Source organism: Chanodichthys erythropterus, chromosome 9 (assembly GCF_024489055.1).
Source record: "Chanodichthys erythropterus isolate Z2021 chromosome 9, ASM2448905v1, whole genome shotgun sequence".
In the NCBI taxonomy this organism is placed as follows: Eukaryota; Metazoa; Chordata; class Actinopteri; order Cypriniformes; family Xenocyprididae; genus Chanodichthys; species Chanodichthys erythropterus.
This window is the reverse complement of record NC_090229.1, coordinates 18,859,731-18,876,997: the sequence shown is the minus strand read 5'-3', so window position 1 is coordinate 18,876,997 and position 17,267 is coordinate 18,859,731. Positions and strand designations below refer to the sequence as shown.

The 17,267-nt window shown below is 38.2% G+C and overlaps 1 protein-coding gene across 1 annotated transcript in view; it reads left to right on the top strand.

The window, feature by feature from the left end:
* The window catches only part of grid2 (glutamate receptor, ionotropic, delta 2), a 495,660-nt gene that overhangs the window by 342,039 nt on the left and 136,354 nt on the right, over window positions 1–17,267 (top strand). The window contains exon 8 of the mRNA XM_067393754.1: window positions 4,137–4,256. Coding sequence (XP_067249855.1) covers window positions 4,137–4,256 — 120 coding nt within the window. The remainder of the gene's footprint in view (window positions 1–4,136; window positions 4,257–17,267) is intronic.

The following is a 17,267-nucleotide window of genomic DNA, read 5'->3' as shown; positions in this document are numbered from 1 at the left end:
TTAAAATGCGCCTTCTTGTGGTCCACAGAAGAAAGTATGTCATACAGGTTTAATGACGTGTGAATAATGACAGACTTTTTGTGTGAACTGTCTTTTTAACATTTAATGGTATGGCATTTTGGCACATAAATGATTTGTTAAAACTCTAAAGACCTGTAAAAATGTTGGCAGTACAAAGTAATTTACCTGACCAGGCCAACAGAAAAGGGCCTAACAGTGAGCCCTGCTGTGATTAAAGAGATGTGATCGAGTAAGAGTTTGACCTTGGATGCATTTGCACTGGAAACCAAATGACTATCTGGTTTTGAGGATCGTAATGAGTCTCTATCTTTGTTCCGGGTGGGAAAGGGGGATGTTGTGATACAGTGAAACTCTCCTCCCTGCCTTCAGTAGGGCTACATAAACAGCACACTGCCTTGAGTGAGATGACAGTCTATGTTATAGGCCTAGTGACTGAGTGCTGGTTTAACACTGTGCTTGGTGGGGAACGGCTTTACCCCCTGAGGGTTGTACTGTTCTTCCTGTATTCACATGTATCTGATCCTCCCTGCCATCCTGCAGTAGAGATATCACCTCTCACCTCCACACCGCTGCTTGTGTGACAGTCGTATTAAAGCAGATAGGGCGATTTATTCAGACACTGGGTGACCGCTAGAACACACTGGCCTCGTACCGTCTTCAAATCTACCTAGATTTTAACAACCTCATGTCCAGGGCATGTGTAAGAGAATGGGCTGCAGACATGTATTATATATAAATATATTAAAATGGTACGGAGTGTTACACACTTATTTTACTGTACATCAGCTGCATAATGACCTTGTATTCAATTCCCGGGAGACTGTTTGGACTGGAACATTGCTTTACAGCTTAATTAGGGGAAGTTTGTATGTATCGGCTTTACAAAGCAGCAGTTGGTGAACTCATTTGGAAAGCACTCATCAGCTTTTATAATTGGCTGTCTAATTCTTTCAGTGTCACCACTGGTATTGGTAGAGTGAATTTACAACAATTATTTGTCTGTTCATGTGGGTTTTCGCTGTGCAGGACATGTTGTGAATGCGGTTTAAGACGAGTTCAGACTGCACGATTTTCAAAGTAGTCAGGTCACTGTTCTTTTCACACTGCATGACTATCTTGGCCAGCATTCAGTCGCTGCTGTGTTCACACTGCATGATGGATCGGCGACAGAAGGTTTCACACTGCATGACTTTACAATAGGAAGAATCGCTGACAACTCTGTCTGGCACGCAAACAACGTTTCACAACCAAACACACGCGAGACGTGACAAGGAAACAACGCGATATCACACATGCAAGACAGGAGTTCTCACGTGAGACTGGGATTAATATTAAAAATGGTAGCCCGCAAGAAGCTTGCAATACGAATTGCCTGTGCGCTGATTTGCAACGAAAACAAGAAAAAGAAAAGAAGAATATTGAGGAGGAAATGGTTGGGGAGACGCGAGGAACAAGGATTGTGTGTTCTGCAACAAGAGTGGTCTATAACTTCTCCCCGAACCCTCCGCTGCTCTGTATCTTGCTCTCTCATTGGCTGTCGGTCATCGCCGATGTAGTTTTCAGTTAGAACACTTTTCACACAGCAGGATTTTGAATCACCGACAGGTCCAGATATTTAGCATGCCAAGTATCTCACGGGCGTTGGCGACTCATCTGCGATTCTCTCAGATCGCGTCTTTGCTCATTCACACTGCGTGATTGTCACTCACGTGAACGAGCACCGATTTGCCTATGATTTCGGGCATTTGTTGGCGATTTCTCAAAACCTGTCGGCGAGCCAAAATTGGGGCTAAAATCATGCAGTCTGAACTCGGCTTTAGGAAGGGCTGAGGATTTTTACTGGAATGATGCTTTGGAGTTCAAATGAGTGGTGCTAATGAAGAGAGGATGGAAAATGGGGGAGGACAAGAGTCAGGTCCTTTTGCCATTTTTATTCATAGAGATAGTTGAAATGGGAGGAAATGGCTGGGACAAGAGGGGCATGATCAGCAAATATCACAAAACATGCATCTGCCGCATGAGGCCCACCATGTGATACTAACCACTGTCATGCTCTGAGCCATTTAAGAGATTATTTTGCCATTTATGACAAAATATGCTTGTGATATGTTTATATAATGATGATGATGACTTAAAGATGAAGTATGCAAATTCAGTGCCAGAGATTAGCATTATTAGAATTTTATTTAATGTTACACAACTGTTTTTTTAATGCTGACCAAGGCTGCATTTATTTGAAAAATACAGTATTGCAACAGTTACCTATTTGAAAATATGGAAAAAAATTGAATTTTTCTGTAGCCATTACTCCAGTTTCATATGATCCTTCAGAAATCATTTGGTAACACCTTACAATAAGGTCTTATTTGTTATCATTAGTTATTGTTAACTAACATTCAATAACAATGTGCAATACATTTGTTACTGTATTTATTAGGGGTGTGACGAGATCTCGTGACAAGGGACTAAAATGTGACAAGATTTCTCGTTGAGGCAAAAAGTAGTCTTGTGGTATTGCCATGATAGAGTGGTTAGGATGATTAGGAAAGAATATGCCATGCCACGTTTACATTACGCCTCCACTGTCGTTTTGCTTTGTATTTAAATAAAAACATTTAATTCAGTTGGATAACAGTCACCGCCGCTCCATATTTACAGAGTATGTGCGTTCACGAAAGTGAAAGTAAACGCGAGGGCGCATTCAAGCGCGATGTCAATACCCCACATTTTGAAAGCGGCTCCCTGATGAATACAGATATCTCTCAATATGAAAGCTGTTTTAGGCTGGGCAGTGTAGTTGTAACTATCTCTTAGCTCTGTATCAAAGAAAAATTTGGTCTTATTTGCACTTTGAATATTGAGAGAGTGTGATTATGGTTGCACTTATTGTAAAGTGTTTCCATAAAAATTAATAATAGTTTTCTCTTAATCTAATTAAGCACAAACAATAAGGTTTCATTTGTTAACATTAGTTAATGTACTGTGAACTATCCTGAACTAACAATGAATGACTATTTTTATTAACTAACATAAACAAAGATTAATAAATAATGTAGCAAATATATTGCTCATTGTTAGTTGATGTTGGTAAATATATTATTGTTAATAAATGAGACCTTATTGTCAAGTGTTAACATTTTTATTTATATTGTTTTTATTTCTATGATAAGTTTGTGGAAAGGAGTTCAGTTAGGAGGTCAAAAGTTGTAGAAGCTCATAAATCATGTACAGTAAGATCTGAAGAGACTGAAATCATACAGTCAGTCAGTTGAGTTAGTAGCAAAAGCTTTTACAGTACTTGAGTATTGTTGTCTTTTACTGCATATCATTAGCCTCATAGCATAAAAGTCGATTTTTGGCCAAATTGTGATATCTGTCTTTGAAATATGATCTGGGCAATTATGCTATGAGGCTAACGATGTGATAATTCATACTCAGAAAGTAGAACTACAATGACATTCATTACAAGATGATTAGTGTAACAGAGTCCACTGGAGGCGAGTGTAGTGAGAACCCAAGTGCAGCTTTAATAATAATAATCCATAACATGAGCAAAAACATGAACAAAAACAAAGATGTGGCTTGACTTGACTTGACTTGACTATAGACACTGACACCAAAAGCGGGTTACATATAAACAAAGCTAGACAATAATTTTCATTTGAAAGTGAACTAATCCTTTAATTTCTTTCAAGAAAACACTGACCTCAAACCTTTTAGCAGTAGTGTATAATATTATAATTATTATTGGAATTTCAGCAATATTTAAAAAAAAACACAGCATAAACACTTTCTCCATGTATTAAAGACCTCCATGGTAACACCAAACAGAATCACATTCTGTTCAGTTTGTTTGAGTTGTCTGACTTGGTCCGACACAACAACATTGACTTAACCAGCGGTGCGGCTTTGGAGCGGGACTTCCTGGCTGATGGGTGAAGTGTGTTACTGCTTTAATTATTTCTGTAGTTCTTTGTGGTACCACTAGTGGTGTGGAAATTACACACAGCACTTGTGACAGCATTTAACGAGACATTTTTATCCACTTTACATTAGATGACAAAGCCATGTCAAAGTGAAGCACTTAAATAATATATCACTTTGTTTTTTTACAGGGAGGTGTAAGTGGTCTGACCAGCTTGCTGGAGTTTAATGACAATGGCACCAACCCCAACATCCACTTTGAGATCCTGGGCACCAACTACGGAGAGGACCGTGGCCGTGGAGTCAGCCGGGTGAGAGACATCACACTCAGACCCACAATATCGCTTCCAGGAACACAATTGTCTTAATTCAAAGAGCTTTTAGATTTTAATTGATAATCACAGAAGCCTAATGAATTCCATCAGCCTCCCTCAGAGAGGCACAGTGCATCAGCACACATTGTTTATCAGTTTTTCTGTTGTTTGCTCGTCTGTTCGTCTCGGCTTTGGTGGAGTGAGGAGGTAGTTAAGCAGCAGTAACATAAGAGTCATTCCCCCAGTGATCCGCAAGATAGTTAATCAGTTTTTTCCATTTGTTTGTCGTTAATTACTTTAGTCATATTTATGTGTATTTGCTCATTCAAATATTGGTCCTAATCTGTCTCTGTCTTCCCCACGGAATGTGGATCAATTGCTCATGACAGAACGGCAGCTTCGGAGCTGAATAATGTGTAGATCAGGCTACGCTCCCGGATGGGGATACCCCAATCTCCTCCAGTCTGGAGAAATAAGTTGGACTTGTTTATTTAGCTAGAATAAATGAAATAATTGATTTGTGTCAGTTGCTGATCAGCAAGTCATTTATTCATTTTCCGTGGTTACACAAAAGCATTTAGGATGCAAACATCTGAGATTTCACTTTCTTTTCTACAATTTTGAAACAGTCAGTGAAAAGTTATTTATTACACCCTGTTATAAATTACAGTAAGTGAGTGTTGTTGGCTGGTGTATTCGTCTCTTTCCCGTTGATCCTTTTGAAATCACAAGTCCAAAGGATTTTATAGATCAGACACCAAAACTTGTCATAGTGTAGATTGCGTGTCTGAAGTGACTTGGATCTGATTAAGTGAGATGTTAATCAGAGGGTCAGTGATTGTCCTTGAGGACTCCAGTGTTCCAAAGTCCACAGACAACCATCAGACAACAAGCTAGAGTCCTTTAATGATGCCACTTCCGCTTAACCACTGGAACCTCACTGCAACCTTACTGCAATCATGCACAAATTAAATTGTCAGATTTCATTAAAGATAATGGTCTCTGACACAAACAAGATCTGTGCTGCACTTCCAAAAGATGAAATGAATCTTTTAAGTACAAAGTAATTACATTAAGCAAGTTTCTTTTATCAGAGTGGATAATTGCTTCAGAAGCAATGCTTTTTATAATAGGTTCTGCACACTACTGCTGGAAAAGCACATGAATCAACAATATAAAATATAAAATAACATTTATCTATCCATACATCCATCCATCCATCTCTGTCTCTATTTAAAAAAAAAAAAATATATATATATATATATATATATATATATATATATATATATATATATATATATATATATATATATATATATATATATATATATATATTCAAACCCCTTCATTTTGTGAAAATTCTAAACTTTCTTGAAGCAATACTGTCCCAATCTTTCAGATAGGTGACACGTCTCTTCTTCTGCTCTTTTTTCTGTTGTGGCGGTTAGCAAACAGCATTGCATTACCTCACACACCCCCTTCTGGATTGTATTGTGGATCGCCTGTGATTGACTGTAGCTGTGACGTCCATACCTTGATGGTTCAAGATGAATATATGTACCATTACACCCCTAATATACGCCGATCAGGCATAACGTTATGATCACCTTCCTAATATTTTGTTGGTCCCCCTTTTGCTGCCAAAACAGCCCTGAATGTGGTGAGAAAAATAAAAAATTCAAAATGTATGAAATCTCAAAAACTATCAAGTATCAACTATCAAGTCTTATTCAGTCTCAATTTGGCTTAAGTAAATTTGTCTTGTTTTAAAGATGTTTAAATATGTCATATACTAATTAAGAACTGATCTGTGCCATTTTAGTCCCTCTTTATAGGTTCTCGTGCATTTCTTTTACAGTGAATAATGTGTATTTACACTGCTTGATAAAATGCAAACGCATAGTATAGACAGAAGGCCTGTTCTTCACAAGTAGTGTACATATGTTTAAGCCACTTGTGTTTTAAACATCTCTCCAATTAACTGCTGTGTAACCAGACATGCACAATATGTGCTTCCACACTTGTTGACATTGACCAGAAAACAAAACCTGTTTAATGTGACTGCCTGCTAACACATTATCAGTAGTTATCTCAGCTACCTCCTGCGAGGGGGATGTTCTTCCAGCCTGCTGAAAATCTCAGAAAACACACTTGAGCGTCTTTCTGAAAGAATTTTGTAGTTTTTCACTCCACAGTTTTACAGTATCGTAAGGGATCGTACAACCCTTGCTCTCTTTTCATATGGTCAGTTGTCCAGAGCATTATCAGTCCCTTTTGAACAGGCTTTTAATGGCTTTTGTTCCTAACATAGACTTGTTACTGGTCTAATTGGTGTGAAGGTGACTCCAGGGTAATGAGTGATGTCCACATTACAACATCCTGTTTTATATTCTTCTAGTCTTCTATTCAGAAATTACCATGCTGGCTAGTGAAAATGTGTTTGATTTGATATAAATGATATTATATGAATTACAATTTGAGTGACCAGTTACATGTAAATAAAAAAAATTGATTTATTGATTTAAATCTGATTTAAATTAATAAATTAAATTTGATTTAAATTCTTAAAGATCATAAAATGTTGCTTATCGCCAACTAAAAATTAGATACTGAGTCCTATATTTTCAAAAACATTTTTGGACCCAACTGTGTATACACCAATATGTTGATGTACTGTGTCCATATCTCCATTATAATGGTTCAAAGCAGTCTGTCATAATTAGTTTTACCACCATGCAAGAATTAGTTTTCCACATCATTAAATCCATTGGCTACATTCGGCTCACCTCTCTATATATCAAAACATCTAAAAGCTTCACTGTGGCGTAATTGCTCGATTAGCCTTTTTGGCTAATCATCCCTGCTGGGATACAAAATATTCTTTTGTTTTTGCCTTCATTGAAAACATATTAGAGCACAGGTCAGGCAATCAGTAGGGAATATGCGATGGAGTTTGTGCTAATGTGAGTTCACTGAGCTGGAAGAGGTGGGAAAATGTGTAGCGAAAAAGAAGAGGCTAGACAGATGTCATTATGAATGGAAGTCTATGGAAGAGGTAGGGAAGTCTGTTACTAGCCAGCTTAACATCCCATCAGCATCAGCCACTCATCAACTATGTATGACCATCAGCAAGCACCAAGGTAGTAAAACCTTACATATGTGGTTTCTAACAGCTGCTACATCATTAGCATAAAAACATACATTGCCAAAAGTTTGGGGTCAGTAAGATTTTTGTTAGTGTTTTTAAAGGAAGTCTCTCTAATGCTTGCCAAGGCTGCATTTATTTGATCAGATATATAGTAAAAACAGTAATATTGTGAAATGTTGTTACAATTTAAAATAACTGTTTTCTAGTTACTGTATATTTTATAATGTAATTTATTCCTGTGAAGGTAAAGCTGAATTTTCAGCAGTGGTGGAAAATTCTTTGTCAGTTTTTCCAAGCAGGTTAATCTGATGGATTGAGGTTACCTTCAAATGTGTGTGCCAGTAGTTCAGATGTTATTTAGCTGGCTATCTAAACCTGTCCTGGAGCACCCCCAGCATTGCACATTTGGTGTCCGAAATCACCCCCATACCCTTAAATAGGGCACTAATTGAGGGGACAGCAATTTATAGTAGTGTCCAAAACCATAGTGCACATTATTGAGTGCACTCATTCAAACCCATAGTGCGATGCAGTAATGAGTATACAACTGATGTACAGTCAACAGTTAGAGAATACCCATAATGCACTGTGAGGGTGTACCAAATGAATTCCCGCATCTCGCCAGAAGATGGCACCTGTAGCTGAATCATCCATCCATCTATTTTTTAATGGATAGTTTCCATGACAGGGTTGAAGATAAATCTTTTCATCTTACTACTGGAGCTGCCGGTTTGCTAAGTTGCAAATTATTATTAAGCGGCAAGCACAAACTATCCAAAAGCGGCAACCCTTCCAGCATACTCAGTGTCCAAATTCACACACTCGTCTTCATTCACTCCTTATATAGGGTATAGGGAGCTTCAGGTCAGGCTTCATTTGACGTGCAACTCTCACAGTGCATTATGGGTATTCTCTAGCCTCTGAGCGCACATTGGTTGTACACTTATTATTGTGGTACATTGTGGGATTGAATGAGTGCGCTCTAACGTCCGCTCGGGTTTTGGACACCACTATAAATGGCTGTCCCCTCAAATAGTGCTCTATTTAAGAGTATACTGGGAGATTTCAGACACAGCCCTGGTTTTGCGGTCTATGCTAATGAGTTGATGAGTCAGGTGTGTTAGATTAGGGAGACATACAAAATGTACAGTGCTGGAGGTCCTCCAGGACAGGTTTGAAAACCCCTGATCTAAACCATGTAAGCTTTAGCTCATATTTAATATAATTCTGTTCCTTCCTTCCCTAAAAGAGAAAACAGACCTTAGATGAAGACAGGTTATGCTTGCAGCAATATTGTGGATTGACACACTTCACAGTCACACAACTGAGTTTGCTTAGCTAGAAGCGCATGTGTTCAAGTACTTGGAGTTTGTTTCAGGTCTTAAATGCTTTGCAGCTCTCTGTTGAGAACGATCTGTTATGTGACTAGGTAAAGGCAGCCCTCAGGGTATGGCCAGAGTTGTACAGCATGACTTTGAGTGTGTTATATTAATATTCGGAAATGGCTCTGGCACCTTTTCGACTGGGTGATGTGCATTAATGTGTTCGCCGACGTGCAAGGGTAGGTTGTAGAAGCGCCAATGTTAAATATGTGAAAACTGTACAGTGGGGAAAGAAATCCCCTCGGGTCTGACTCCCCATTTCCCCCAATTTTCCATTCCATTAGGTAGATTCAGATGTTCTTTGAGAGGAGCAGTCTCGGCCTGTAGGACTGGAGGTAGAGAGAGAGAGTGAACGAGCAAGGCTATCATTGATTTGTGCTGCCTTAGAGACATGTTTTTTTTTTTTTTTTTTTTTTTTTTTTTTTTTGGCACATTTTGACTAGACATCTCCCTGTAGATTACCAATGTGTTAAATGCCCTGGGTTTCTCTTTTCAGCTGCAGCCCCTCTTCAATTTTCCAAGAGTAGAAAAGATATTTTCCTCCGAATGTGTGACACGGATTGTATTATCATATTGTTAAAGGATGAAGTGATTGAATAGATATGGGAAAAGAGCTGGGCATAGCAGCGCTTTTGTTCTCTATAGTCCCATATTTATTTCCACACCAGTCCTCACTTCCACTTTGTAGACTTTTACAGAGATCTATTACTTTTTGTCCAAAGGCGAATGTACTTATTCTATAAAGCTAAAGTTCCTATTGTCCAGATGTAGAATTTGGCTAGAAGAGTTTTTGAAATTTTGATCACAATCCAAGTTGTATTAATGAATGTGGGTTATGATTTGAATAGAATGTCAAATCAAACGTATTTTGAGGTGAAAAAAAGGACATTTTTAGGCCACCAGTATAATCTTTTTTTTTCTTGAAACACACGATTAATGGGGTCACGGTTTACTTACATCATAAAAAATATCTCTTTTACCCTTTTTTGAATGATACATATATATATATATATATATATATATATATATATATATATAATTCATGCAGATAAAAAAGGAGTTTAAAGTGGAACACATATAGGAATTTTTTTGTGAGTGTGAAAGATTTTAACTAATGTCTCCTCATCTTATTGCTTGGTGGTTCATTTTTCTGAAAACCACAATACATTGCAAGTTTATGGATGTTTTCAAAACAACAATTCCACCAAAATGTCATACAGAAAAACAACAAGACAGTTTTACATCATTTTCGAATACAAAAGTACAAGATGTAACTTAGATGTTTACACAGAAAACTAAATAAGAGAATTCTCCATAACGCATTTCTCCAGAAATACATCATACGTTTCTCTGTAATGTGATCTTGTACTCTTTTCATATACTGTGCAAAGTTTAAAAGAGAAATCTGGAATCATTCTTTTTTGTTCATTATTTATTTATGGCTGTGTATTTAGTGTTTGTATTGTGGCTGCATGCTGTGAATAGTTGTAGAGATAAACATCTCTTGCTCTCCCACAGGATGAATGTCCCTCAGTATAAAGAAATATAGTCCTCAAAGCAGAACTGCCTGTCACTGCCTCGACTTCACTGGAACAATTATCTGTTGTGGTACTGGGAAACATCTTAGACCTGTAGTGAGCGAAAGATCCATTTTTGGTGATTTTAAAAAGTCACCAAACCCCTGTGATCGTTATTTATTTATGATGCTGTTTCGCCAAGAACTTTGCCAAGAACAAGAGACTTTGATAGAAAGTACAAAGTCTAAAGATGATAGAAATACACACATGAATATATGAGCAATATCACACAAGTAGGAGTGCGATATGGCTCTATATCAGCATGGTCTGCAAAACTGTTTTCAACTTTAATAATAACAAGAAATGCTTCTTGAGCACCAGCATGTTGATTTCCTGTCGTCTTTAGTCTGATTGTTACAGTAAAGGCCTGTACACACCGGGACGAATATTTGTAGTGCAAATAAACATATTTATGATATTAGTAAAGTTAAAGAAGATAAAAATGCAGATATAAAATGGCATATACATGACATATGAGAGATGGTAGTCAGAAACGGTAGTGCAAATAATTCACAATGACAGTAGTGCAAGTGAACGGTAGTGCAAATAAACATATTTATTAAAAAGACATTCTCAACAATATTTCTTGAATGTAAAAGAAAAAAACTGTAAAAATACAGAAATAATACACATCTATTGGTGTGGCCAAGAAGTGGCAGAGCACCCATAGCGTGCGTCTCAATCAGCTCTCCCTAGTACAGTAGTCAGGGCACTGATCAGGGAGTTGGCCACATTCATTTAGAAGATATACTGAAACACTACCTAGGAAGCTAGTGTAGCGAAAATTAACTCAAAGGGGAAATATTAATAATTATTCATAACTCATTATGATTATTAATTATGATTAATTATGAATATGCAAATCCGTTAATCAGATTAACTGGACATAGCTACATTAAAATTAATATTACAATCAGTTAACCTGTTCGTCCAGTGAACGCTCAGCGTTGATTGTTTATTAATTCTAAGAAATGTTAATTTCCAAGTTATGGAAGAATAATATTTCTTATTGTACTGTACTACTCAGAGCACGTAGTCCGGATCTATCACTTAAGAGGCAATTCATTAGCAGACGGAGTCAGAACCAAACATGTCTTGTGCACAATCTTTATTAACTAACACAAACACATAACACAAACACATAACAAAACTAACAAACACGTAACATAACATACACAAAGGGTCACACATACACAAGTCAAAATGAGTAATGATAGAGTTGAACCGGAAGAGATGCTGTTACTAGAGCTACATGAAATGTCAAAGGCAATCTGGAAAGGACTCATCAGTTTCTTTTAGCAATAGCAAAGGTAAGTCTTACAAATCAATACTAAATCGCTGTTTAGCATTAAAATGTACGATACTTGCAAGATGCCTTTAGGCTGAGGAGCGTTGGATCTGCAGGTTGAAGATAACTCTTGAGGTTATCGTCTGAAGTTGTTGCCAGTCTGTTGGGTGATGAGCACATGGCTGGGTGTTGTAGGCCAGGGGCCTACCAGCCTTGCGGCCGGGCCTAGAGAGGCCAGACGCAAGGAGACCTGTTCGGTCGTCCAGAAGCAAGGAAAAAGAGAGGGGAGTGGCATGGTTCGCTGGCTTTTAACCTCTGGTCAAAGTCCAAATTCTTAGGAATGATGGGGGCCAATGAAGATGTTGTATTTCCGGGTGACAACACACACCCCTTGACAGGGCTTTTATGACCAAGTAGATTAACAAGCTGAGTCTTTGAATAAAACTATTAAAGAGTCTTGTAATACTCCTGTGTTGCACAGGTATGGACATACCACATACACAAGCATTTAAATCATTGCGATACGAACGTATAGACACTAAACATGGCATGATTGAAGTTACCGCACAGGTCATAACATTTAACAATCATCAAACATGTAAATACAATGAGTACAATACAACAACAGTAATAATGGATACCATTTCCTGAGAAGGATTCATTTATAGCACAGTCTGTCTATACATTAATGCCATAGAGTCTGTGTTCTGTGTGGAAAATGCAGGGAAGATGCAGATTTTCTGTGTCTCTACTCTGCTCTCCATGCGGCCACCACATTCCTCAGTGCAAAAACTTGTAACTGAAAACTTCCCGGGGGATGGGGACAGACTCCAGAGTGAGCTTAAAACTATTGGTTAACTAACCAATAATTGTGTCTGATTTGCCTCAATCATTACACTAGGGAGGTGATTGAGACGCAGGAATAGTTTGTAGGGGTCGTCCTCGTCTACTTACTTCCTCTTCGTCGTCTTGGTATCAGTGTGTGCTCGGCAAGACCGTTTTGTGCTTGAGCGGCACCAAGTCATGTTTTACTGTAACTTCAGCATCTCCAGGCACGTGAAAAAAAAAAAGGGTATGAGGTGAGGTGTATTGAAGGCTGTGGTCGCAGGTTCTAGAACAGACCCCCAGTGTGCCCTCCTGCAGTCTTCCAATAGAATTACAGCATGTAAACCAGAGGATTACCTCAGACAGTGCCGTTCCATGCCTCTGTGGATCAGCACATTCCCATGTTCCTGCTCCAGCCGGATTAACACAACGAGTCCATAGTGTCCTCACCTCTTCATACCTCAGTGCCTGGACTTGCCAGTTGTTTCTCTCTCTTTTTCTCTCACTCTCTCTCCTTTTCCTCCTTTCTTCTGTGTCTGAGGCTTTGATCACCGCAGGCTCCTCTGCTGCCTGCTGGTAATTACCAGGTGCTGATGAAGCCGTCAGAAAAAAGCTAGTTTGTGCCACAGGTGCTGCGTCTACTTTTCTAAAGGTCAAGCAAAAGTGTGAAAGCGACAAGTGTTTTCATTCAAAAAGCTAAGAATACTGTTGATTCAGTGCCTACTCTGAAAATCGAACGTGAAAGGAGTCATATATCAGAAAGATACATGGCTATTTGCTTCTCCATTCTTCAATGTAATGCCCAAGACTATCTGTGCTGGACAAAAAGGCAGGAATCATGTGTCCTTCCAGCCCTCTTGTGACTTGAATGCACAGCTTTTGTGACTAGCATGTTTTTAATTTCAATTTATTGATATTTTTGGGATGCTTATTAATAATTGGAAAGCTTTTCTCTGTCAGTTCACTGTCATAAAGAGGGAATTATGTCATCAAGAGGACAGACTGTATCAAGGTCGGTAAGTCTTTTCAAATATCATTTCAGTTGTATCCAACTCTTGGTGATTCTGCCATACGTGAGAGACTGTCCATGAATTTTCTTGGCGATGATTTTTCGGGAATAGGTCGCCAGGTCTTTTCCTAACCCTCCCCATTACATGACTTTGGACTCATACTCACACACACATGCACACTAACCAGCCACTTTCTTGGTTAAACCTTTTCAACTGCTTGTTAATGCAAAAATCTGATCAGACAATCACATGGCAGCAACTCAATGCATTCAGGCATATAGACATGCCATGTGTCTGAAATCACCCCCTATACCCTTAAATAGGGCACTAACAGCCATTTTTAGTGTTGTCCGAAACCTTAGTGGACATTATCGAGTGCACTCATTCAATCCCACAATGCCCAGCAATAATGAGTATACAATTGATGTATGCTCAGTGGCTAAAGAATACCCATAATGAATTGTGAGAGTCACGTGCCGAATGAATTCCTGCATCTCGCTAAGTTTCAAATTATTTTTAAACAGCAAGCACAAACTATGCAAACTGTTCACTCACTCGTTTTTAGTCACTCCTTCAAATGAACTGTATTAGTGAACTTATGTAGGGAATAGTGAATGAGGTGGCGATTTCGGATTCAGCCATGGGCAAGATGACCTGCTGAAGTTCAAACTGCACCTCAAGTGACTTTGAATATGGTTGTTGGTGCCAGACAGGCTGGTCAGAGTATTTCAGAAACTGCTGATCTACTGGGATTTTTTACACAAAACCATATCTAAGGTTTACAGAGAATGGTCCGAAAAAGAGAACACATCCATCATCCAGTGAGAGGCAGTTCTGTGAGTATAAATAAATAAATAAATAAATGCCTTGTTGCCTTGTATCAGAGGAGACTTGCCAGACTGGTTTGAGCTGATAGAAAGGCAACAGCAACTCAAAAAAAATCACTCTTTACAACCAAGACCACACCAGGGGTGCCACTCCTATTAGCTAACAGCAGGACACTGAGGCTACAATTTGCACAGGCTATACAAGGACAATAGAAGATTGGAAAAACTTTGTGTGGTCTGATGAGTCTCTATTTCTTCTACAACATTTAGATGGTAGGGTCAGAATTTGCCATTAACATGGATCCATCCTGCCTTGTATCAATGGTTTAGGCTTCTGCTGCTGGTGTAATGATGTGGTGGATATTTTCTTGGCACACTTTGGGCCCCTTAGTAGCAATTAAACATTGTTTAAACACTACAGCCTACCTGAGTATTGTTGCTGACCATGTCTATCCCTTTATGATCACAGTGTACCAATCTTCGCATGGCTGCTTCCAGCAGGATAACACACAATGGCCCGGTTTCACAGACAGGGCTTAGCCTAAGGCAGGATTAAGCCTTATTTCAATTAGGGCATTTAAGTAGCTTTCATAAACGTTCACTAGAAAAAAACATAACTGGTGTGCATCTTGAGACAAAACAATGGCACTGACATATTTTAAGATCTGTCAGTACAAGTTACTTTCAGTTACAACAGCTCAAACATGCATTTTAGTTTAGGACTAGCTTTAGCGTTGTCTGTGAAACTGGGGGTACGTCACAAAGCTCAAATCATCTCAAACTGGTTTCTTGAACATGACAGTGAGTTCACTATACTCAAATGGCCTCCAGTGTCACCAGATCTCAATCCAGTAGAGCACCTTTGGGATGTGGTGGAACAGGAGATTCGCATCATAGATAAAGAAATATGAAAAAAATATATGCCACAACTACATGATGGTATCATGTCCATATGGACCAAAATCTCTGATGATTATTTCCAGCACATTGTTGAATCTATACCACCAAGAAAGGTAAAAGGACGTCAAACCAGCTACTAGCAAAGTGTACCTAATGAAGTGGCCGGTGAGTGATATAGTTTTAAAAGAAATAAAAGTTTTTCAAAACTGAATGAAACCTACTTAAATATAAAGAGTACAGTACTAGCTTGCCACATGTGCTTTAAACTAGATTTTTAAAAGCTTTTTCCAAACCAGTAAGAATTCATTTGTGCTTTTGAATTTTTGAAGAATATCCTAGCCACTTTTTTCTAAATAATGAAAGTCAATGGAGACTGGGCCTGTAAAGCTTCAAAAAATAATGCAAAATCAACAAAAGTCATACAGGTTTGAAAAAGCATGAGGGTGAGTAAATAACGACAGAATGTTCATTTTCCGCTTAACCATCCCTTTAAACCACATACATCTTTTATCATTACATTCACAATACTCATCATACTTGTAATCTGTTAATCATGAGAGGAGAAAAGAGAAGAAAAAAAGAGATCAGATGTCCCATTATTGAATAATGACCCCTTTACGTCAATCCCTGTAGTAAGGGTAATTAAAGTGCATCTTAGCATCAAGGTCAGTGCTTTTTCCAGGTGCTTCCTCCGGGGAGAGATGGAGCATGACGCCACAGTTAGACAGCAAAAGCGCACGACAGTGTTCCCCTGAGAAAAAGCACTTAGCAATCCACAGCCTGAAATATTCAGCAGGGCCACATCATTATCTGCTGGCAGGCAGTGAGGGCTACATCATACAGGCTTTATGATGTGGGCTAATCCCATATACAGAACGTTTCCTCATGACTGAGTCAGTGTGTCCCTGAAGCCCACTGCCTCAGGCCTCATGCAGCAGATAAAGAGAGGATGCAGGGATCTGGGGTCAGGATCCCGCAAGTCTTTTGGACTTTCCCTGTTCATCCGGCTCATAATACTGTTTAGGGGCACCGACTTAAGGGCAGCATTAACTTCAAAACTGCTTTAAATATAAAGGAGAACTGCTTTAAATATAAAAGAGAGAAGCAGTCGTTCCTGTCTCCTCCTCCTCTGCTTGTTGGTCTCTCACTCGCTCACTCCCTCGCTCTCCCTGGGAGGCATGTTGTTGGAGAAGGTTGAGTCAGTCCACACTCTGTCAATGTCTTAACAGGATGAGGAGGAAGTATTTCACAGTTGCCCTAGATATTGCTGAAGGGGATGAGAGTCTGTACCCAGCTCTAATTTTTTGCGTGTTTGAAAGAAAGGAAGTACACTCCATTAAGTGTCATTTCAGATCTTTACCGATTTAAACATCATATGGATGAGAGCACATTGTTTTCAGTGTCTATGCAAATGTGCGTGAACAGGCAGAATTAGATCAGGACAATATCTAAATTTCAACAAGGCACTTTTTTTGTTCTTCATTTTGCTCTGTTCATTTTGCATCATTCTCTTTATAATCTTTATAACCATAATTAATTAATTCTGTTTTGAATACAATTTCTCTGAATTATTAAATTGTATTTCTTTTTAGAATTTTTTTTTTTTTTGCCTCAGACATTGCTATTCATTATGTGCTTCAGGCAAAAACATTAAAATGTTAATAAACCAAAATGTTGATTTTTAATCATAAAATAGTCATCATCATTCTTATTATTATATAGTATAAATAAACTTAACTTTAAATAAAAATAATACAACTTTTTATATAACTCATAATACTATAAACTGAACAGAATTGTGTGTCTTGTAAACATTATGATTTGGATCTGGCCTATTACAAACAGCAAGACAGTGAATATAGACTTGTCTTGTTTTTATATAAATAATAATAATAAAATAAAAAAAAATTCTCCCTGATAATTAAACAATAATAAAAAAAGATTATGAATAGTGGTTATGCTCTGGTTATGCTCAAACGTCATGATCCTTCTGGGAACTTCAAAAACTAATTAGTGGACACAGTGAATAATTTTAGGTGATGAATCTTTGA